This window comes from Meleagris gallopavo, chromosome 23, assembly GCF_000146605.3.
Source record: "Meleagris gallopavo isolate NT-WF06-2002-E0010 breed Aviagen turkey brand Nicholas breeding stock chromosome 23, Turkey_5.1, whole genome shotgun sequence".
NCBI classification, from domain to species: domain Eukaryota; kingdom Metazoa; phylum Chordata; class Aves; order Galliformes; family Phasianidae; genus Meleagris; species Meleagris gallopavo.
In genome coordinates, this window is record NC_015033.2 from 3,600,947 (window position 1) to 3,624,746 (window position 23,800).

The following is a 23,800-nucleotide window of genomic DNA, read 5'->3' on the forward strand; positions in this document are numbered from 1 at the left end:
TTTTAAATGTCAGCATTGCCTATAGAAGATGCTGAGAGGAAAAATGAGCTGGAAGGCACAACTGCAGCCCCAGATCAACTTTTCACTGAGCTTGAGTGTATCAGAGGTGAGTGTGTGTGGGTGAAAATAACTTCTCTCTCATTCAGTAAAGCACCAACTTATTTGAGCACTTCCCAGCCTCGACAGACACAGCTGTGAAACCCAACCAGCAGCACGCTGCTCTGCTGACTTTGTGTTTGGTAGCATTCTGTACCCACTGAGTTCTCCTCCTGCACACGTGGGAACGACGGTGCGAGGTGTCGCGTGGTGGAAATGGTGGTGATGATTTTAACATCTGCAGAGTAGAATCGAGAATGCTTAACTTGTAAACTTTCAAAATATGGAATAAAATGCAGAGTAATGTTCTGACAAAGTGCAGTTTAAAAAAAATTAACGACGACGACAATAACAATAATAGTAAGACAAAGTGATGGTTTGCTGCATTTTTATTCCGGGGCTGCGGCTTGGATCCCAAAATTAAAGTAATTTCTATTTTTAAAAACAGAAGTTTTTCTTTTAGAAAAGATGTAGGCTTATTCACAGCAGCAAAAATGTCGTTCTTCTTTTCTGTAGTATCCAATAATGCGATGTTGCACTCTCCTTGGGCACAGAAATCCTGACAAACAGTTCAGAATAAAAGTAGGTAAATACTGAATTCTATGGTAAGATGGTGCAACAAAGATGAGTTTTCCAGAGAGCTGACGCGAGGATTTCAGAATGACTTCAAAACACATCTTCTGCTTTATTTCTCAACCAACTTAACAGATCATCCATTTCCTTCCTTTACTTCTTTCTTTTCCTAAAGCTGAAGTGCTCTTGGATGAAGCGAGTCTTTTGAACACATTGATTAATGAAGATGTCGTTAGAAAATATGGTGTGATTTGAAACACTGAAGTCTGTAAGGCTGGGTTTATAGTTCTGAAGCGTCCATCTTCTCTTCCTGCCCTCCCCCACGCCCTTACAATCCTGCATCTTCCTTTCTTCTTGTGTTCAGGACAGGAAATGAAGGTGATTGTTTCTAAGGAAAAAATCAACTTTGAAAAGCACTCTGAAATTCTCATACAACCACAGGACAGGATTAAAACTGTGATGGCTTCCTAGACGGCTGGAAAACTGCTAATGAAATGGCATCATCACCAAAGGGCTTCTGCATTAAGAATCCCAAAGCCTTTAACAAGTCATAAAAATTGTGCATCGAAGGTTTTTGTTTTGCTTTTAAAGGTTCATTATAAAAAAATCTTGTTAATTTTTTAATACCAAGTCTGTGTAATGAATTACTTTAAATAGCTTATAAGAAAAGTTTGTTTTTAAATTCCAAAATGTTCCAACAGGCAGAAGGGCAACATAAAAACACTGCCATGCTTGCCTTTTACTCTGATTCTAGTTGGACGATGCTGCTTGCTTGGAGTTTGCCAGTAGAAAATTTGCTGTGGACTTAAAAGTATTTTGTTTATAAACACTTTGTGTTTTATAGGCACAGTAAGATGTTGTGCTATATGGATTGGAAAAAAACAAAAGAGGCGTAATTCAGTGCTTCTGTTATAAAGAGTAACATTTGCCTTCCAACTAATAAGAATCCATATTCATAGATCTGTGTGTTAAGACACAACTACTCACACATGCACTTACACACGTACCCCACACATCCTCCCTTACTGTGCATATATGTCATTCTGTCTGTGTTAGACGACGTGGTGTTTTAATTCTCAATGTTGCTCGTTGTGTTTTCACTGCTGGATTGACTGCTTGATTTAGGCCACAGCTGTTCCTGAAGTTCCTTGACTACTTTTTCCAAGTGTTCTCGAGCCTCCCTCTCATGCATCAGGTCAGCTCGGAGCTGCTCCCTGTCAGCCTCTGCGTGCTGAAGCTTAACTTGTAGGTCCTCAATCTAGAGAAAAGAAAAACCAGACATGAAACTACCAAAGTTGAGGTAAGGAAAACAATTCTCTTTTTCCCTACTTTTTTTCATGCAGTATTCTACAGTTATCCAAGTGCATTACACAGACAGTTTAGCTTAGAAATTCTTAAATACTTTGATGTATCCTTTGTATCAGCTATATAATGTCCAGCTGCTGTACCCTCATGTACAGGAACCTGTAAACCTCTCCTATTAAACGTGTGGAAATGTAAGGAGACACCTGCAGATTTTCAAAGCTCTGTTCAGTCTAGGGAGTTGTACTTATCTGCACTTGTTGCCTTGGTTTTTCTCTTTTTTTTTTTTCCCTGCTAAAGTGGAAGTGAGCTGCAGGTAACGCCCAGAGCAGCAGTTCTCAATCTGGTTATGTTTAGTCTGGACACCTCTTATCAGTGAGACATCCTGTGATGCTAGAGAGGAAGCCCACATCATTTCCTGCTTCTGGTCGCCGGTTAGACGTGTCTCACAGTGGTAACAAGTGAACCACTCCCCTTCCCGTTATTGAGAGCCTGGGTTAGACAAATTTCTGATTTCTGTTGCTTTTTCTTTTCCTTTTTCCTTCTTCTTTAAAGTAACCACATCAAGTATTTGTACCTTGTGCTTTGGGCATAGCAATGCCTTCATAAAGTGTGCGCATCTACCAGCATGCACAGCAGAAACACAGCTATTGTTAAATGTGATCTAGAAGAACTCCCTGTACCATTAACACAGGTGTGTACAGTAGGCAAGTTAAGTGAATGTATGATGATGCTGTGTGGCAGCTGCAAGTGGTACATATCTCTTGTGTGTAGCAGTTTAAATTTAGGCAAATGTGCCCCATTTTCCAGAAACTTTCTGTGGCTAACTCCTGACCCACACCTCTTATTTATGATGCAGCAAGGAGATGGTCTTAAGGCTGTCATCTGAAATCTCTATCAAGGCCAGGGGCTTTCTATATGTGAGGTGTGGGTTGTGAATATGGGACCATGCTCTTCTGTAGGAAATGTATTACTGGGGAACTGGGATTCTTTTTTTTGGAGGAAGGGGAAGACAGGGCATGCAGTGGATTGCTTTTTCAGTGCTGTTTCTCATGGCAGCCTCCTGGATTTCCTTTCTACACTCAGCTTAGCCTGCTGTGCTGGGTTATTTCAGAAGTTGATCAGCGAACTGCCTTGCATCCCACATGTCCTGCAACAGCAAGACACAACAAGGCGATATAAGGACGCGCAGCCTGAGCTCTTGGGTCACTGCTGGGCTTTGGTTGGTTTAAATAAACAGTAAAACAATTTCTTACATAAGAATCTGGTGCAGAAAGACTAGGGAAGGATTTTTAATTCAAAACTTTAAGCATACACCTTACATGTAATGGCATGTTCCTGCATTCCAGGAACTATCCTGAAGTGACAGCCTATTGTGTACTGTACTGAAACGGATCTCTAAGCATTGGCACAGCCAGCAGAGTATTAGTGGAACTGAAGTAATGTCTTAGTCTTGTTGTCTTAGTTGCCTGTAAACAGTAATTTTTAATGGACAAATGTGCAAAGTTCAGGGCAGACCTCACCTGAACTGAAGTTCAGGCATGTTAGTAAGGCCTCAAATTAGGACCAGGGTTGTAAATTGACACGATGGGGACATAGGCATTATATAGATAAGAGCTGGACTTCATCAAATTAGACAAAATGAGGCCCGTTGGCATCTGAGAAAATACAGACACAATCTAGTGCTGAGAAGTGCGCAATCAGTGGGTTTGCCTGCTGTCAGCTGTCGGTGTTGAGGTCTTACCTGGGCAGAGTACTTGGCCCGAAGCCTGCCAGCTTCACAACCCTTGTCGCAAACCCGGATCTGCCTGGCTTGTTCCAGCTCCCTCTTTAGCCGTATCCGAGACTCGTTGGCTTCCTTCATTTTCTTCTCATTCTCAGCTCTCAGACGTTCAATCTCTTTCCTTAAGTTGCGCTTTGCCTCCGTTGCTTCTCTCAGTTTCTCCTTCTTTGCCACTCTTAGGAACTCCAGCTCCTACAACACACAAGCAGTAAACGTGTGAGAACTGAGGGGCAGAGGCTGAATTAGTGCAAATGTCTTATTTAACTGAAGACAGCAAAGAGGCACAACGTTGTGATATGTGCTATTTGTGAATGTTCGTTGTGTACAGCAAAGCTGAACAAGGAATCTTACTGCTTGCTGAAGAAATTCATAAGCAGATCCATTTTGTCAACCCCCACAAGAATACTTTGGGCAAGCCTGAGAAACAGCAAATTGTGAATATTCTTTCTCAGAGGAATTCTGTTCTTCTGTAGGTAAGTGGTGTGCAGCCCTACGTCTCCTCGCCCCCAGCCAGCAGGCTGCTCTGTCACAGCACTTGGGAGGAAACCCTAGGCTAAAACCTTCAACTGAGTGGAAACTGTGCTTTGCTCTGGGAACTGCCACCTCTCTCAGAAGTTGTCAAAAAGTTGTTAGAAGATGAGTCCCTCAGCATGCTTTGAAAAACATGGCTGACCAAAGGCCGGTCTCCTGAATGGTTAAATTAGAAACTTTTTTTTTTTTTTCCAGAAGCAGCATTTCCTCCCTGTCAGACACAACCCTCACAGCAGCATGTTTCTGTTAAGTACCACTGCAGTCGGGTCATGGGAAATTCACTCTTCTGACAATCTCACTTCCTATCCAGGCCATTGTTAGCTCAGCCCTGCCTCTGGAAGCATGCAGATGTATTTGCTCTGTATGTGGAACTGGAAACCCCCAGCTGCCCAAAGGGAAAAGGATGGTTAGGATAACTTCTTCTACCATGTGCTGGATTTAATGCCTCAATGCTCAGTTCCGCTGCTTCATCACTTACTTACCTGATATAATCCCCATTTTACTTTAACTATACACTGTGTATGTAGTTAACAAGTTTAGCAGTTAGCTTTAAGTATATATACTTAAATACTTATAAATATTTTTAGTTCTAAATGCATAACATGAAACAGATTTACTGAAATGCAAAGGAATGAAGTGATTGATTTGCACAAAGTGATGAAGAACAAAAAAAGCAGCTCTGTGGAAAAGACAGTGCTCAGTCTCCCTTCTCCAGGACCTGATCTGCAGCTTGCACAGAACAAGCCATCTGCACATAAAAGTATTCAGCAGAGGGAGGTCTGCTGTAATGAAGCTCTGCAAGAATTTGAGTTGGTAAACTTTCATTACAACTCTAATTGTGATCCTATCTACACACTTTACAATCTAACTTTTTCACTTCCTCTTACTAGCTAGTAGAAAATCTTGACTCTGAGTTGTTTTGTTTTTCCAGTTTTTAATACAGCAGTGATGTTGCACACAAATTGTGTCTCTGAGCTGCTGTCCTCTGTTTCATTCCTCAAAGAAAAGCCAGACTGCATCCACCTGCTCTTGACCCATGGTACAGATACCACTGCTCTGTCCCCTGGGCCTTGCTTTACAGCTGACACCCCACAGCTATCTAATGGATTACACTTCTAGCTTGGTTCCAGATCCACAAACAATATTCAAAGAGGACAGGCAAAGCTTCTAATCTGGTGCTCTCTTGCATTTCCTATGTCCTAATTCTGCCCTACCTCAAATAAAATAGAAGTTCACCCACCATTCTGTGCAGCCACTGTGATTTGTTAATGGCCACATTATCTCCAACTTTTTTTGTCTGACTACTTTGTCTGACTACTTCCTGATGTAGCTGGGATTTACAGAAATAAGGAGTTTCTCCACTGGATGAAGGAGGAGAGCTGCAGTTCAGTTCTCTTCATGAGAGCTTGGGCAAACGTCTCCCAAGAACCCCTCCTCCAGCAGCTGGGCAATAGCAGAACTTTTGAAAATCTTTTAAACTATAAGTAAAAGCTCCAAAATGACAGAGATGTTTCTAGTTCAGTGAAATTAAAATAAAATAAACTGTGCTGGGATAGAAGATTTTTTTCAGTAAAAGAAAAATGTTGATTTTGGTAACCATGGATTTATACTCTAAAGCAAAAACAGGTGGCAAGCTTAAAAAAAAAGTAAGAATGGTTCCTGTATACTTTGGTTTCCCAGCTGAATTTACAAAATGTTCTCCAGTAAAGGCTGTTGCTATTTGGGAAAAATGAGGCAATTCTTTCTAACATGAGACAACTTAATGGTTTCTATCTGGAAGAGCATCTGCAGACAGCGATAAGAGAAAGCTATTCTTCAACATTACCTGATGTAGGCTGCGTTTGGCTTGCAAGGCAGCATTTAGCTTCTCTTCCTGCTTCACTCTCATTTTAACAACTTCATGGAGGAATTTTTCTTTGGCTTCTTTTGTATCTAGGCCACTGTCCAGGGCCTGCCTTAGGTGCTCCAGCTCAGCTTCCAACCCACTGCTGTGAGAGTCAGAATGTGCTGCAACCTCATATGAACTGTTGACTGGGACTGGGGCTTGCATCCCAGGTGAGCTCATGTCCTTTGCAGAGCTGGATGAAGTAAAGGATGGGGAGGAGAGCGAGGATAAGGAGGAGGTGACTGAAAAATAGAAACATCTAAAATTAATAAAAAAAAAAATGTAGAAAACAAATGTAACTCAAAATATGCTGAGCACCATTTCTAAAGAGGAGACAGTCAATAATCAATAAAAAAATGGAAGAAAGAAAATACTTGTTTTATACTTTGATGTCTGAAGTGTGATGAAAATGCAAACCTGAGTATCTTAGAGGACCAACTTATTTGCTTGAATTGTGACTTTGTCTTACATCACAAATCTACATGATTCAGTGGATAGAACCTCTTACTTTGCCAAAACCGTACGCAGCAGGTATGGGCTGAACATACTGAGATCAGCAGCAGGATTCTCTAAAGGATACAGTGGTAAGGCAACAACAGTATCTTCATCCTTCACTGAGGGGCCCAAGATGTCAGTACTGTCTAAGAGCATTCCAACTCCTGATCCCTGCCTTATGTGTTGAGGTGCATGGATGTAGCTCTGAAACTACAACTGCACTCTCTGGCTGACATAAAATTCCATGCTTAGAAGTGTGTGCATTGCTGTGGGCTACGTGTTCATACCCCACAAAGACTTTGCTGTGAACTATACACACGTTATGTTCACCTCTGCACAACACTTACCTGCTTTAACTAAAGGCTGTCTGGTTTAATGAGAATCTCTAGGTTTGTGGACCCCTGTGGTTCAGATACTTTTTGTTGATGCACCTCTGTTCCTGCCCCAGGAGATCACTCCCTCAACTTACATTCCATTCTCATTTTTCACTATTGCAAACTTTTCATTATTACCAAAGACTGTATCTTAATGTGCCACTGATGTATCAGGCCTCCAGAATCATACTGGAACACAACAGAGTTGTGAGTTGTGAGCTAACTCCTGGAGGCTAACCAGAGGAAAACAGAGCACAAATAAAACAAAATGAAGGCAGATGATACACACTTACATTCCTCCCTAGTTTCTACTTCAATTTCTGCTTCTGATTCCTTATCCTCTTCAGGGGCAGTAACAGTGGCCACTGGCTCTGGGACAGCTGGGGTCTCTGCAGCATGTTTCCTTTTCCGTGGCTGTGCGGTGCTGCTGGGCACCTCGCTGCTCCGGGACACCACTGTGGCACAGGGTGGATTGCTCACAACTTTCTGTTGGGCAGGAGGTGCGAGTGCCACATTGGGGGCCACAGCATTCTCAAAGCTTTTGTAGGAGTAAAAACTGCTTGAGAGGGGGAGGAAAAAGGAAGGAGAAAAGAGTCATATTCTTGACTTTAAAACGCTTCCCGATCTGTGCATTACACTGAAACTGCAAGACTCTGACTGGAGTGATGGTGAAGTTCCACTGATTCACACCAGCTAAGAATCTGGCTGTATATTTCTTAAGTACTCGTTTGAATGTGGAGGAGATTTATACTGCTGACTCCCATCCAGGTCAGGAGGGATCATGTTTGACGTCCCATATATTCTGAGTACCAAATTCTCCCAGAGTCTAAAAATTATGCTGTTTCCCCACAGTCTTTGTGCATTATTGATGTTCCTAACTGGATTTCTTTAGTTCTGTCTATCCACAAATGTTTTGTAAGCTTCCCTACAAAGGCCACAGCAGTACAAAAAGTGTATCGTTGTACATCTTTACTTTCTTGACACAGAATGCATCTGAGTGCACATTAAACCACATTAAAAAATAACTATGTTAAAGAACAGCTATACTGTAACATCAAATAGAAAGAATGTAGCAGAAAAGGTATCAAAGATTGCCTTGCATCTTCAACTCAGCATGTACAATACAAAGTATCTTCAGTTACCTATTAAAACTCAGGAACTTGCTAAAAGTTTAGGTATTTTTTCCCCAGACTTCAGGTGCCCAAAGGCCTACTCTTACACCTGCTCAGCCCTTCTCTCCCAGCCTACTTTAAAAATTCTGTTTAAAGGCAAGTAGCCCTTTTTTTTCCCCTATTTAAATTAACCCCCACACCATCTAAGAAGCTTGTTCATCACAGCAGCAAAACACTTTGCCCCAGCATCACTACAACACCTGGCAACTTCCATCAAACTTTCCAAAGAAACCACTACCCTGAGGCAGAAATCTGGCACCAAGGATTTTCAGACTGAAAGCTACAAAGGCTGGCAGGGGAACGTGTGACTGCCCTGATGGTTTCTGTGACACCAGCAGCCCCTCCTGCTACGGATGGTGACCCACTCTTGCAGCAGTTCAATCATGCAGCTAACAGCATCAGCTTGCTTTCTGACAGGGCTCACAGCCAGAGTTTCCTCCAGGCTCTCCTGCCCAACATGCTGCCATGAGCTCCCCCAGCCCACGAGCCATCGATGGGCAGGCTGCTGCCCTCACACCTCTGTCCTCTTCAGCCAGCACAGTGCTTCAGCAGTCACCTGGAAATGGCTGGCTGCTCCCTGACCAATGCCCCAAGAGAGGAACTCATTCTTTCTTTAAACAGCCCGAGAACTTCTGATAACTGCTCCCCAAAATTATCTCAAGTTCATGGAAATAGCCATCATTTCAGATTTTTATGGTACATTCCACCTAAGGGAGTCTATTTAACAAACATAATTAATGAATGCACACAACACCAATAATAATATTTGTTTCCTTTCTGCTAACTAACTAAAACACTGCAGCTGCAAATACTTTTTATCCCAATACTGGTGAACTGATCAACTAACAAACTCAATCGACTAACAAACAATGCAATGCAGCAAACATAAAGCAACCTGCTCGCCAATTACTCTCCACAGTTGCCAGCTCCATTCCTCCCTCAGCCCCTTACCTGTCTCGGATCAATGCAGGAAGATGGGTTGAGAGCTCTTTCTCATTTGCTGATACAGCAGGGGACCAGGGCCGGAAAGCTGAGAGACGCTGACGGGGATGGACACAGCCAATACTCTGGGAAAGAGGAGAACAAAAATAAGTACAAACCATCTTTAAAAAGTATTAATCCCAACAGAGCACTAATAATTGTGTTAAGTACATGTTCTCTCATCTCTAAAGCTGCTCCCCCACTGGCTAAGGCCTACTGGCTTAGCGGGTTCCACTGGAAGAGGTAACTCTACCAATGTGAAAACCCACGTTTTTTTCTTTGCCAACAACTTATCCGTGGTTTGCACAGACCACATGAGGCTCCTGAGTTTCAGGATTCTTGTACCTCAAAGGCACGGAGGAATTGCTTACTCCATCATCACAATCAAGGTCAGTGAACACTGGAAGATGGCAAGGAAATTGGGAGGACCGCATAGCTCAATGCTTGCTAGGAAAAGGATAGAAATGTGATTAATTTAGAAAGCCTGGGCAAGGTCTTTCTCACATTAACTCTTCTGGTTTTAGTAGAGGGATGTTACATGCTGATTTTTACTCTCATTTGATTACAAAATACTCAGCAATCACCTTATTAGATGAACTGGATAAGGACCGTAACCAACTGGACTGCTTTTCCTTCTCAGTAGAAGCTGGAGATTGGGAAGCAGAGTCGTCTATTTTGGTTTTCTTGGAAGCAGGAGGATCTGAAGGAACCTGAGATAAAGACAGAAAAAATCAAAGACAGTTATTAATTCTGCAATCAGTTTAGAAACAAGATATAAAGTAAAAGCAAATTTTGTATTTGAATGTAAGAAACATCACTTTTTCCTGCATTTTTAACTCTTAGGAACAACAAAGGAGTGAAAACATGGGACAGGCACAAATTACAACATAACGTGGTTTCATTCCTCCATTTAAAACACCCAGGTAAAGCGTAGGTGGTACAGGAGTGACAGGCAGAAATGTGAGACATTCACACCATATTGCAAAGAAGTATCTGCCTTTTATTATTTTTGTATGCAGAAAGGTAAGTTTTAATGTGGTTGCTGAACTGGAAAGATTATTTTAAACGAGAACAGAACAGACTTTGTTATTCTGTTTGCAGTGGTTGTTATGCCGATGACTTCACTACCCCACAGCTGCAGTGGATTCTGGGGGTGCTGCCAAGAGCTGCTTTGCCTTTTCCACAAGTGGCTCAGCTTGGCCCATAAATCATCCCCAAGCATAAGAAAGCCCTTTGGCAAGCAAAACCCCTTTCCTTCAACACTGTGAAGGAATAAAATTCCTATAGTCCCAGAGTGGCTTGCAAAAGAATTGGTAACTACTGGTTTAACTGGTGCACTGGGGACACCAGCTTGAAGCTCTGCCAGTACAAACTCGTCTGCCGGCAAGGAGGGAGAAGGTTCTGGACCTTGCTCTGCACCATGGCTACAAATCACAAGAGCAACACGCTGCCTCGCTTTCTCTTCCATCTTCTTGTCTTTCCTTTTGCAGTTCTGAGCTCTGTGTTTCCATCAGTCTGGTTCTAAGTGAGGTGGCAGAACCAGGCTGAAGAACCACCAGTAGCTCATCTCTGCGTTACGTTTTCCCAGCCCAACATCTCACTGTAGTTTTTGCACACAAGCAGTTATGCTCCTTTTACAGACACACCTGTATGGCAAAATTTTGAGAGCCCAAAATGCTTCAAAGAGAGGATTTGATGGCGATAGAAGCTTAGGACCTCACTGGTCAGCATCTTGCTTTCTGAAAACTGGTCCTTTCAAGGCATCTTAAGCTGAGAATTCTGAGACTGCTTCTCCAAATCGTTATTCACACCTGAAAATGGTGACTTTACCCAAAGAATACACGAGGAACTGAAGCAGTGTTGCTAAACTGCACTGATCCGGACTCCCAGCTGACTTCCAGGCCAGCGAAACCAGAGCAATTCCATCCCTTCTGCACACCTTAATTAGGAGGAAATTCTGACATGTACGAGAACAGCCTGCTCCTTGCATGGAAGCAGGGCAGCAGTGTGAATATCCAGCTCGTGCCAGTTCATCTGGCAGCACGCACACTCCTAGGGCTTCTATAGCCCAGTGTGCACAGTAACATAATCAAACCAAGTCTGGAGGTTTTAGTAAAACATTCCCTGGCACTCTGGAGCTCGGGGCAGCTTTCCATATGTAGCAGATGAAGTAGAATGACATGGGTGTGTATATGTGTAACCGCAAGTACAAAATTAGCCCGTACCAGTGCTAAATGCCAGCTTCGATGGATTTGCAAAGAATTCTTGCAGCACAGCCTCGGGCTCACTGAGGGCTGACTCCGGCACCTCCCATCTAACCCAACCGAGAGAAGGCATTTCTGAATGCTTTTTGTAGAAATCACAGGACAATGCACTGGAACAGATCTGTTTCTTGCTTTCAGAGATGCTGTCTGTGCAGAATTAGTGACAGCATTAGAAAGGTATTTGGCAAGTGACTGCCGATCCCGGCCCTATCCACTGGGGATGGTGAGCGGCGTGGGGAGGGGAGCAGCGCTGGAGGGCGGGGAGGAGGAAGGGGGCTTGGAATGGGAACGGCAACAGGTGGTGGGGCTCAGAGAGCCTCCTCCCCCCCACCCGCTGCCTTCGTGCCCCTCGGCACCACCCAGCTGGAGCCGGACCCGTCCCCGCTCCGAGCGTCAAGCAGCGGCTCAGGGAGAGGCGGGTTCAGAACGGGCTGGAGGGGAGAGATTTAACTAGAATGATCTCATTTGCATTTTTAAAGAAATCGTGCCTCCTCTCCAGCTTTCTCCCCCGTCACCCTTCTTTTCTCTTAAATCCAGGCTGACATCTGAGGTTCAGGAGGGCTCCGAGCACAAAAAAAGCAGCAGACGTGGGAAGGATGCTTAACCTTTTGTTGCCAGGAGCCAGCACCGATCTGACAGCGTGGGATGCTGCGAGGAGTAAAGCAGTGTGCGCTTGGGGGAATCGGTTTTACCCTCCCCACAAAGAGATGAAAACAAGGTGAAAAAACGGGGAGAGGAGACAGGTGCTCAACAGGGCACACAGACAGCTCCAACACTGCCATCTCCCATCGCAGGGCTCAGCAGCACTGCTAACAAACTGGTGCTGAGTGGCACAGCTCACCAGCAGGACTCAGAGTCACACCTGAGCTGCTGTGATGACCTCGCACACTTTTCTTTCCATTCTGCCCCGTTCTGTCTACGCGGATCTCACATCTTGCACTACATGCTTAAAACAATCTTTGGGTTCCATTTCAACAATGCCAAAATTCTCGTTTTCACACGCTATGAAACGCTCAGGCAATCCATGCTGCTGTTCATAAAACATGGAGGTGGGTCTCCAGAAGCCTCAGTCACAGGAGGGGGTCACTGCCCCACTGCACACACCATCCCATGGATGCACTTCACACAACTTTCCGCCACCTTTCATAAATGACTCATCAAAAACTTCAAACCAAACCCTGCAAAACCAGAAGAAATATTTCCTTATTTCTTCCTTGGTTTCTTTTCCATTCCAAACAACTTGGTGACTTGTTACTAACCAGGCTTTTATTTGGCAAAGTGTTGTTACTGCATTTTCTGAAATCCGCAGACAAAAGAAACTTACTGATACAAAGTGGGCCCAGAAATATTATGTGAAGCATTTCCTTCAGCTTTCAGACTGTTGTTTTCTAAAGCAAATGACATTTTGAGGGAAAAAAATATATGGAAAGATATATAATATCCCTTAATTTTTTTATTTTATTTTATTTTTTTTAAGTAAATTCCAAAGGGAAACTTGGGCATGTGAACTTCAATGTTATCCCTTTTAAGACAAACTGATAATAAGCAGCCTAATTTGGCCTCTAGCCAACCAGGGCCACGTTGGACATGTCAGATCAAATTTTCTGGTTCAATTCAGTAATACAGTAACAAAGCACGAAACCAGCAGAAAGCATTTCTGACCCCGTACCTCTCCGACTGCCTTCCCTGGCACACACTATCGGGGTGGAAGTGGCTGACCAGGAGGCACAGCCAGCTCAGCGGTTGAGAGAACGCAAAGGTGGGCCCAGAAAAAAATGCTTCAATTTGGTGAATGGGGGCTGTTCACAGATGCGATTGCTGGTGCCTGTGGATTTACCAAAATACACACCCGAAGCAATCTGCTGCCTTCCCCTACCTTATTTCCAGCTCTGCAGGGGCTGGGCTGGGTGCCTGGCTCGTGTTCTCTGTGCCCTTCTCTCCTGGTTCTGCTGCACCCAGCGACTGCCGCATCTTCGGGCCGCTCTGTGCTGTGAGCTGCCATCCACTAGGGGATAAGCTAAGACCACTGAGAACAGGACAGTGCTCCCTTGGGAAGGAGCTGAGTGCCAGCCAAATCCTGCAGAATGGCCAAGTCAGTGGAACCACTCACAGAACACCACGGGCTCGCTGCCACCCAGCCTGGCTGACTCCTGTGCTCACTGGCTGGAAATGATGTTCCCACACCAGAAGTCCCCACGTAGCATCCTTATAAAGGTTTGTCCATCCTCACCATTGATTTGATGTCCTCAAAAGCTATCCCAATACACAGAACTCTGTATTTCAGTCTCTTAAAAAAAAAGAATTTGGGAAATATCTAGAAGCTGAAGAACTCAATTTCATATTTCTACCTCTCGTGGAAATCAGAAGCATCTCAGCTGAAAACCCTGCAGCTAAAAAAGCCTGCAAACCCAGAATAGGCAAAATAAAAACTGGGCTCTCAATCTATAGATAGATGCTGTCATTTGTTCAAGCTATCGCTTCTGCTACGAGTTCATGCAAACAGCTGAGTTCGGTTACACCAGGAGGAAGGGTGGGGCTTCCTGCCTCCTCTGATGCTCGCCTGGCTGTGAAAATCAAGCAGCTTTCTCATTAGGGGCACAAACCACAAGACCAGACGCCGGTCTGATACAATGTGGAGAAACCCCAGAGATAGACTGCTTGGGTTCAAAACGTGTCAGACATCCAAAGAGAAGAACACATTAAAAATGAAAGAGCAGTGCTGGTGGTGAGCACACAGAATGCCCCGCTTGTGGCACAGCTTGAGCTCACCAGGTCCATGCCTGAGGGCCCAGGGTCTCCCACTGATCCCGTGAGTCTCTGCTGAACCGTTATCTGCTTGCTCTTTGGTGTGCTTCTCCTGTCCAGTTCTGGACCACCTCAGCTCACATTTTACCCCAAGGGAACACAAAATTGAGGCAAAGTCCTGAAACAGCAACGATCCTACAGAGCAGGTGCAGGCCCTGCTGCAATGAACACACCTGCACCAGAGGCTGTGGCAATTATGAAGGGCCAACCTACCACCTGTTATCAGTCTAATGTTACTCTTTGGGTAAGCTGGACAAGACAAGTGGTTTAGTAGAGGACATGGGCAGAGCAGGCGCAAAGAAAGGCTTGGGACCCCAAGTTTTGTTACCAATTGAGTCTCCTCTAGGAAGCCAACTCTAATTCTGTTCCACTTCAAAAAATGCGTCAAGAATAAAACCCCAGACACTAAAAATATTCCAGTCAAAAGACCAGAGGGCTTCCCAACCTTCCATTTTTCACTGCTCTGATGAAGCACATGCTCCCACTTTGCCCCTCCATTTGGGGACACACAGTCACAGGCAGCAGTCACCTTACCTCCCTTCAGAGCACATCTGTCAGGCACAGCACAGAGTGTGAGCCTGCCTGGAGCCCAGCTTCCCCTGACCCCATGCTGCCCATCCCAAAGGGAGATCTCCTTGTGCACAGGGCAGCTCGTACTGCTCTGGCAGCAAGGTGAACGCAGCTGTCAGACAGGGTGCTATGGACAAAGGGAGAGAGTCTTAGGAATGCGTGGAGATACAGGATGCTCATCTTAAACAACTGGAAACTGGGTTATTCTCACACCGAACTAACTGCAGCATATTCTCTGTACTACACTGAATTCAGATAAAAGATAACTTACTCATTCTATGCAGAAGACAACATTTTGGGATTTATCTGCATCTTTCCAAAGAAAAACCACACAGACAACACCTCACTAAAGAGAGCATCAGCAAACCACTCATGCTGGTTTCAGACCCCGGCTGCCATCTGAGCACACAGCCCACCCCTCAAGGCAGGCCTGGCAGCTCTGCAGGGCCTCACAGCACTGCTGCAGCCCTCAGCCCCAGCACAACACTGCTGTGCTGTCTGCACACAGCATGCCCACTCAAGCAGTAGGACTCACTGTGCCCTAGGCAATTCAGCATAACCCGTTTTTGTCATCAGAAATTAAGCTGAGTATCCCTGGGCTGGTAACTCGGGAGCCCAAGGAGAAGTTCGCAGCAAAACCAGCCATCTCCCCTTCTCACCACCTCTTACAGCTTGGTAAGAAATAAATGCAAATCGCAGGCCTGACAGTCAAATGGAAGAAGAGACAATTCAATCATATGGAACTGAGCGGTAGAAAGGTGGAAACATTTTCGGAGTGGCAGGGGAAGGAAGGAAAACCAAAACAACATCCTCTGTACCACAGAACTGTCTTCAGAGAACACTTCTTCCCTTCAAACGCTGTGAAGCCACCCAGTTTCTTCAACCCTACAAGTTTCCAAATCTACAATCACTGAGTTTTTCCACAGCCACTCTTTGAGTCTCTTCAGCAGCTGCTCAACAAAATGGGTATTTCCCATTTCTCAAAGTGTTCCTGATCCCCAAGTGTTTGTGCTGGGAAGCGGGGTGCCATGGAGGCACAGGGAGTGAGGACGAGGCCCACACCAGGTATGAGCACAGCGTCAGCATCCCTACATCAGCAGCTAAGGCCACTGAAAAAAACACTGCTCTGATTTTCTCTCTTCCTTTTCTCCTTTTATTTGTTTTGAAGAGACATCTGAAAAGATAGCTGATTATTTGCTAAGCAATGTACTTGGGTTTTGGCTCTCGGTTAGAGCAACTGGAAGCCTCTTTTCCACTGGCTAAGAGCTTGTTTTGCCCTTCCAGTGGAAACTAGAAGTTATGGCTTGAAAAGAATTCCCTGCCCTGTGGTTTAAAACAAAACAAAAACTTCAGCTCCCACTTCCCCAGCTGAGCTAAGCCAGCAACGGGGAGCGGCGCAAGGAGGTCGGGACTGGAGAGGAAAAGGGCCCCAATCCCTGACTGCTGCTGGCAGCGCGCCCTGGGAGTGGAGGAAAGGGGCTGGCAGAGGGCAGCACGCAGCAGGGCTGTGCCTGCACACAACCAGGCAGTGCTGGCAGCTGTGAGGAGCCCCGCGTCCGGCCCCTCTCGTAACTGAGGCCGAGGGGAGCTTTGCCATCAGATTCAGCAAGGAAAATCAGAATTTCCTCTACAAACAGATTTTGCTTTGCCCAGTCCTTGCTGAATTGTTTGTGGGGTCATGGTTCTGGAAATTAAAAAGCCCTCTGTGGATGAAATTTTCTCTTGGTGTTTTCTTTGAAATGAAATCAGCATCTCTTGCTGTAACTGCACTGAGGTTTCAGCTTCGAGCTCTCTCCAAGGCCTCGGATCCTGCGCTGCAGAGACATGTCCACTCTGCCCGCCAAGAATCTCATTTTAATTTCAAATGTTACATAAAAGGGCAAGCATTCCCCCTGAGGTTTCCACTAATACCGGCCCCACCAGGCACTGCTCTCTCTCAAACACCAGCTGATGCACGACAGACCAGACGGTGCCAAACCCCACAGAAGGCTGACAGAAAGCACCAAGCTCCTGGCAGCACCTGGGCAGCAGCCAACTCCGGGTGCTCAATTCGGGTCCCCAGTGCCATAGGTTTTATGGCCGTTGGTAGGACGTGTTATATTACACGCTGGGTACAAAGACCCATCCTGCCAGAATCGAGCGTCCTTGCAGCACAGCTTCTCCCAGACAGCCCCAAGCACCAGGCAGCGCTTGTTGTACAACATATCTGACAATTCAGTCGGAAAAGCAGGCCACCAGCCCCGTCCCCACTAAGCCCGGATCTGCAGCCCGCCGGGTCGCTCTGCCGCCCCGTTGCAGACGCCTGGCACGTGTGCACACGCATGTGGCACCGGGGGGACAGGGCCTGCTGCCAGCCCGCGCCAGGGCCGGCCGTCTGACACGTCGTGACAAATTACTTCTAAGGCTGCAGAGCCAGCGGAGCGCAGCAGACGCAGCCCTGCTCGTCTGCACCGCGGTCTGTGCTTCCCTGTGGTTATTTATAGGGCCTTTGCTGACAACCTGCTCTGTGTCCCCGCCCTTCTTCCACGTCTCAAAAAGGCATTCTGTCAGCAGACCCAGTTTGGTGTCGTTGCAGGAACCAGCAATACACTAGAATAAGAAGTAGGAGACACCCGGGTTCTTCTGGCTGCACAACAGCAGCACTGCCCAAGGGCTGCAGCGGTTTATTTTTCACTTGTGTTTAATCTGTTGGAGGTTGCTTCAGGAAAGCTTCAGACTTTTGAGTAAGAGGCAGTCTGTGTCACATCACAGGACGGAGCACAAGAACACCTGCAGTCGGCTGTAACGCTCCTGGGCAGTGGCAGTGATGTTCACCCAGAGCCCAACCTGCCCATTCTGATGCCCCAGCCTGCATTAAGCATATGGGTGAAAGTAGACTGTCAATTCATTGATCACGGATTAATAGTTCCAAATCCTATTAAGGATGAGACAAAGTGCAATGGAAACCCCTAGTCCTGGTGAAAAAACAGTGCAAGGCCCCATTTATCTCCCTGGTTCCTGCAGGAACTGCTCCCTGCAGCATCTGATGAAGACAACTGCATTTTTTGACTGAAGGAGTTGAGCAGCAATCATACAGTTAAGGACAGCTCAGGTGCAAATGGGTTTGGGTGAGTTAGATCCTGAACACATTCAATCTCATCAAGAAGGAGGTCTTTTTCTTGGTGCCTTTTCCATCAAGACAGGCCATTTCTATAAAGACACAATTTCTGAGGCCTATATTCTCACCACCCATATATACAGAAGATAGAAAAAATTAATTCTTTGCTTACAAAATGTTTTGAAAGCTACAGACAGGCAGATGCTTCCTTAAGTCCCCGACAACTAACGTGCTCTACAATTCAAAGAAATTCACAAGAAGCTCATCTACTTTAAGTAACAGTTATTACTTCTGAAACCTCCCCAGAGCTCTGAGGATAAAGGCAGACAACCAATTACCGTCTTAGACTTCCAAAGCTTCTTTTGCTGCCTTCAGAAATAAGCATCACGCGCTGCGGGCACCAGATGTGGAGTCGGGGGGTGAGGGCAGAGAGCAGAGGGCCCTTCAGCTCACCCTGCCCAGAAAACCCACGCTGCACATCCTCCTGCCAGAGCGGCTTTGCCTGGCAGAACCCTTTCTGTTCCACTGGGTGAGCAGTCCATACAGAGCTCATTTTAGTTGGAGCATTTTCCATGTGGTACAGATAGAAAAGGACTCGTGTCCTTTAGCGGGGCGCTCACCACGCTCATCAACATGGCAGGCTGAGCCTTTAGCAAATTGCCTCATTTGATACACAACATATTGGCAAAAAAAAAACACCCAGTTTTTTATAATTCTGAGAAAACTCACCTTTTGACTGCAGGTAAGAGCTCTGAAGGGAAATGCCCCTAGTATATGTGCAGACGTTTATAGGTAGAGTCACAATGTATTTCAACAACTTAATTCTGTATAACCAAAGGAGGCAGTAAAAGATAATCTGAAGGGGAAAATGGGAGGGGATCGGGATGGACAGGAGGTGAAAATCTGGGGCACCACAAGAAGGCTTTCAGCTCTTGTGTAACGTGACAGATTTTAAGCCTTTAGGGGGAGAACTGGCTAAGCAATATTGCAGTGCAGCGTGACTGCGCAGCCACATGGGTTGTGTCTGCTATGACTATTAATAGGATGGGAGATTAGAGAGGTCTGGCTACGTACGGCCTCTATCTACCACTGCAATTCCTGCTTTGTCTCTGCTCCCTCAGTGCCACAGAGGCTGGCTGGGACGCCAGAATGGGCTCTGCACCACCAGCATGGGCTGCCCAGGGCATCTGCTGGCCCCAGGTCATCCTCCAGATCTGCCAAAGCAGATCTTCTGGGTGATCTTCTAGTGGCCGAGGCTGAAACGAGGGAGGGTCAGGCACAGAAGGGATCCTGATAACACAGGGCTGCATCCCGCATGGGAAACCAGATGGAAGGGTGGTACAAAACCACCAGTCGTTTTCAGAAAGACAGATTTCTGAAACAGCAACCTCTCCTTCACATCTATGTGAACTTAACAGGCTTTAAGCACAGTTTTAAGTGCTTAAGTGCACGGCAGAATTTAGGGCCTGGTTGGTACACACACAGTGAGTTCTGTTTGTCGTGCCCAGGTAATGGATACGAACACCCACCAGGCACAACCAGCACTGTTTTTTCCCTCTTACTTCTCACTTCTGTGTTACAATGTGAGTTCTATTCCACATCCTTCTGTGTGTGTGTAATGTGTCTGACCCCTATAAAGACGGTCAAATAAATATCTGGTGACCTCACAAGTATGAAAATAAGCTTATTTGAAACAAAAAGTATATCTTCAGGGGGTTTGGCAGTAACTTTCAATTATTTTTAATTGCCTGGAAAATTAAAGTAAGAAAATAGTGTGGTATAAATGTTAGGGAACATTATTAAGTAGTTTTCATAATATCTTAGCTGTAGCTTAATAGACAAAAACGGTTTTTTAAGCCTTCATCATCTGTTCAATATGAATGGACTGTCTGTTCCCATACCTCCTCAAGGGGCAACTGAACTGAAATATCTCATGATAGAAACCAGACTCAGTTTGACCTGGTAGGCAATGAGAACTCCACAGAACCTCCACAATTAGGGTTTAATTACAAACCACCATAGAGTCTGGCCTGCAGCCTGAGACCAGAAACACGAGGAAAGGAGTTCAGAGAAGGTTTGGAGCCACAAGCACTGACCTCCCTTCCCCCATTTCCCTTTTTTTCCTTTCTTTGCACCATGGGATGAGCTTTTCTCTTCTTATCACCAACACAACTGACATGCGAACTGCAAAGTAAGCAAGATTTCCAAGGCAACAGCCTAAGCCTGCCTTTCTTCCTTCTTGGGGAATTGTGCCATCACAAGTCTCTGACATTCCATCAAACACATCACGAGAATCAAGTGAAATGAAATTCAGCCCTGGTATCATGATGGCTTAAAAGTCTCTGATTTTATTTTCTTTTTTTCGTCAGAAACTTTCAATCCTCAGTCCCAGGTGTGAGCTGTAGTTCACTGATGAAGCCTATAATGCAGAGAATGAAAAGCCACCACTAGCAGCCTAGCCAAACCCTAAGCAAAACCTTACATAAGCCCCTGTTTGTGGCCTTCCATATTCTGGGAAGAGCAGAACTGTGCTACACTTGTGGTGCAGTCGTGGTATAAATCAGCAATAAACGCCTGACCCTAAAGTCTTAGGTCACAGCAAACCCTGAGTTAGGCCCTCACTCTATCAAAGCAAACACAGCACCATCCCTGGGGCAGGAGGACGATCAGAGCTGGCTGATGGGAACACAAACAGCAGGCGCACGGGGTCTGTGCTCAACCCTGTTCTCACACAGCCGGTGTGCAATGACCTTATCTGAGAAAACTTCAGGGAAAGAGATGGTGTGCAGCCACCTGGAGCAGGGATGGGTGATCTTCTAGTGGCCGAGGCTGAAACGAGGGAGGGTCAGGCACAGAAGGGATCCTGATAACACAGGGCTGCATCCCGCATGGGAAACCAGATGGAAGGGTGGTACAAAACCACCAGTCGTTTTCAGAAAGACAGATTTCTGAAACAGGCAACAATTCCCGTGCTGCTGGTCTTTGCAGTGCTGCTGAATGTTCCTGGATGACTCAACATGCATGCACACCACATGCTAGACTGTGGCACTCACTGAGCTACCTGCACTTGATGCATGCACAGTTACTGTTCCTACAGAGAGACAAGGATGATGACTACGAAAAACAAAGCAAGACAAAACAAAGGAAATGAGTCTACTAAAAGACTCTCTCTTGTGTAATGCTCTTGAATATGATTTCAGCAAAAGGTAACAGACTGGTAGTGGAAATGCAAGCAGACAATATATCCCAGCATCACACGCTGTGCCAGCACAAGCAGTCACAAGCAACAAGACACTGAACTACATTTTACCAATTCCACCACCAAATCTTTAACTTATCTCATCTTACGGATACCTCTGTTCCATTTTTCTCAGATGAGACCTAAACAAAACAGATTAACTTGAAGGTTTAGGGGAATATGCCTACATCAGTCGAAGCCCAAGACCTGCACTGGAAGCAGAGCAATGCAGTATTACAAAGATCACCACCCAGCAGGGCAAGGCTCTGGATGGGAATTATTAACTCAAGGGCAAAAGCAGGCCTGAGAAGGTGACACACCATGCAGAAATCGAGCAACAGTGGACAAAAAAGGCCTGGTGGAGATACGTTTTGCCTTCCCATGTCTTCTCAAGGAAGAAAGTAATAGCCTGCTGGTATAAATGCACCATTCTGCCTACTGTAAGTTCAGCTTGAAAAGTGCAGATCAGCCTGGTAACCCTGTTCTCTACAAGGCAAAGTTCAGTCAACTTCCATAAGAAAAAGGCTGAGCCACTACTATACAGAAACAAGATTCTGAAAATGGAACACGGCGCTAGCACAGTGGAGATAAAGCAGCAAATTTCAGGAAGGGGGAAGGAAGGTTATTTAAAACACAGAATAGAATCCCAAACCTTTATTAAAAAATACAGATTAATTCTGTGGGAGAGAAGTTTATCATTCGCACTGCTGCTGCTGAAGTGGGAGGAAGGAACTGCGGGAAGCCAGGCAAATAATGTCTGGCTCAGCTGTTCGGGTAGCAGCTGTCCTGAAATCCTCATTGGAGGGAACAAGCCAGGAGGTCAGGGAAGTCATGATTATTTGGAAAGAAGAAGGAAAACAATAGGTTGGGGCCCTCTGTCTTCTTGCCTTTCTCATGTCTTTTGTTAGCTGCTGACTTGCCAGGATAGCTGGCTCGCTGTGTTCCAGGCAGAGCTGGGGTTTGGCCTTGTACATGCCTTTTCTCCCCACAACTTCCTCATTTTTTAAAAAAAATTAAGACCCCCAGCTCTCTGTGTGGCCAGGTATCACTGTGAGGCTTGGAGGCTCCAAACGCTTCAGCAAAACTCAGCCCAAGATGGGGCAGTCCCTTGAAAGTCTTAATTTTCACTCTACCCTGAAAATGGTTTCTAGTTTTAAAGGATTTTTTGTCTCATTCCTCTCCCACCCACCTCCCCTTTTTTTTTTTCTCCTCCATGCAGTTCTACTACTGATCCACAGATGAAGGATTTTTGTTGGGTACCACCACAGTTGTTATGGGATACTTCTTGTGTTTTAACCCTGGTAAAGGGACTTGTGCACAGACTTGGATAACGTCTTGAAAGAAGGTGGAGAATTTAATAAGAGGGCAGATGGATTGAAAGAAGATTAAAAATTCATTTGATCCCCAACTCCCAGGAAGTACCTCCTCCCTTTCTCCATCCTACACACACCTGATTCCTGACCCCATATTAAAAGGCAGAAGGCACAAGAATAAAAACCCAGCAAAATCCAGGTTATGTTTTATGCTCAGGATGGGTTTAATCTGTTTGTGCAGGAGATGAAGCCACAATACAGTTACATGATTCCATTTGGATATTCACCATCAATAGACTTGAAATATCCTGTTGCAAAGCAGCGCTATGTGATTTACAACATCACCATGCTATTTGTGAGAGCTAAAGCTTTTATTTTTTCTAATGGTATTTGGCTTGGCTTGTTTTTTTGACCTGCTGCTGCTCCCAGGTTCAACAGGAGACATGTTTCTGTAAGCTGATTTCTCTGTGGCTGAGGTTTAATCAGGTCAAAGTAGCGATTAAAACCCGCACTATAACCACAACCTTAAAGGGATAGCTGTAAGGTTAAGCCTTCTCCTGCTCCCCATCAAAATCAGAAGTGATGCTGCATCTGTCTCTGGCAAACAGAAACACCTTACCATTTGCTGCCTTCTGGGTTGCCTTTCCTCTGAATAAGGTGTAAAAACTACGGGTAAGTATTCAGAGATCAAAATATGCAAATGGATTAAGGGCTGCACTTAATGTGAGTGCATTAACGCTGTCAAGGCATCCCTGAAGGTGGGCCTTCTGACACCCACTCTACTCCAACACACACACTGCAGGCTTCCAGCACAGTTACCTCAGCCCTGTCAGTGCTCCCGACATTCTTTCCTCCAGTTTTCCACTTGCTATGTTGTAGGTCTGCGGTTCTTCCCATCCATCCAAAGACAGCACGACAGCATGCTTAGAGTGGTGAGAAACGGAGTAAGAAATGTAAATGGAGCAGCCTTTCCACAGCTCTACGCAGCGGTCACAAACATGAAGGCCAAAACCACTTTTCTAATGACAACTAATTTCAGAAATCAGACCTTACTTTCAAGCAGCTTCAATCATGGCCTGTATGAAGAGCCAACGAGCTGTGCCACCAAGCGCACCAGCCCTTTTCCCATCTTCACTTTACACAACAAAAGCAGGCCTAGTGACTCACACCAGGAACCCAGAGCCCCGGATGGAAAGCTGCTAGATGCTGGCTCTTAGTCCTAACCACCAGAAATCAGTGGCAGCACTGATGGGTATTCTTTTCAGAGATGGAGAGCAATAGCAGCTTCTGATCTTAATGGAAGACCTGCACCAAACGTACA

The 23,800-nt window shown here is 45.4% G+C and overlaps 1 protein-coding gene across 2 annotated transcripts; it reads right to left on the reverse strand.

Moving 5' to 3' along the window:
• Nucleotides 1-13,642, reverse strand: SKI (SKI proto-oncogene). 2 transcript variants are annotated; one of them, XM_019622520.2, is made up of 7 exons: nt 13,333-13,642; nt 9,777-9,902; nt 9,163-9,278; nt 7,333-7,598; nt 6,111-6,412; nt 3,716-3,946; nt 1-1,927 (listed from the first exon to the last, which is right to left on the reverse strand). In XM_019622520.2, the coding sequence occupies exons 1-7, from the start codon at nt 13,456-13,458 to the stop codon at nt 1,739-1,741; spliced, it is 1,356 nt and encodes a 451-aa protein (XP_019478065.1). In that variant the 5' UTR covers nt 13,459-13,642; the 3' UTR covers nt 1-1,738. The 2 variants fall into 2 exon arrangements, with proteins under 2 accessions (XP_019478065.1, XP_019478067.1); XM_019622522.2 differs by having other exon boundaries at nt 7,333-7,595; nt 13,333-13,625.
• Between the last annotated feature and the right edge of the window lie 10,158 nt (nt 13,643-23,800).

What these genes read in the sequence shown, in the direction of transcription:
- SKI (XM_019622520.2), bottom strand. Translation starts at nt 13,458, where the DNA reads ATGGCAGCTCACAGCACAGAGCGGCCCGAAGATGCGGCAGTCGCTGGG. An exon ending in CCAAACGCAGCCTACATCAG is followed by an intron (nt 3,947 to 6,110) that starts GTAATGTTGAAG and finishes TGTGTGTTGTAG; the next exon opens with GAGCTGGAGTTCCTAAGAGT. An exon ending in GGGCCAAGTACTCTGCCCAG is followed by an intron (nt 1,928 to 3,715) that starts GTAAGACCTCAA and finishes TCTTTTCTCTAG; the next exon opens with ATTGAGGACCTACAAGTTAA.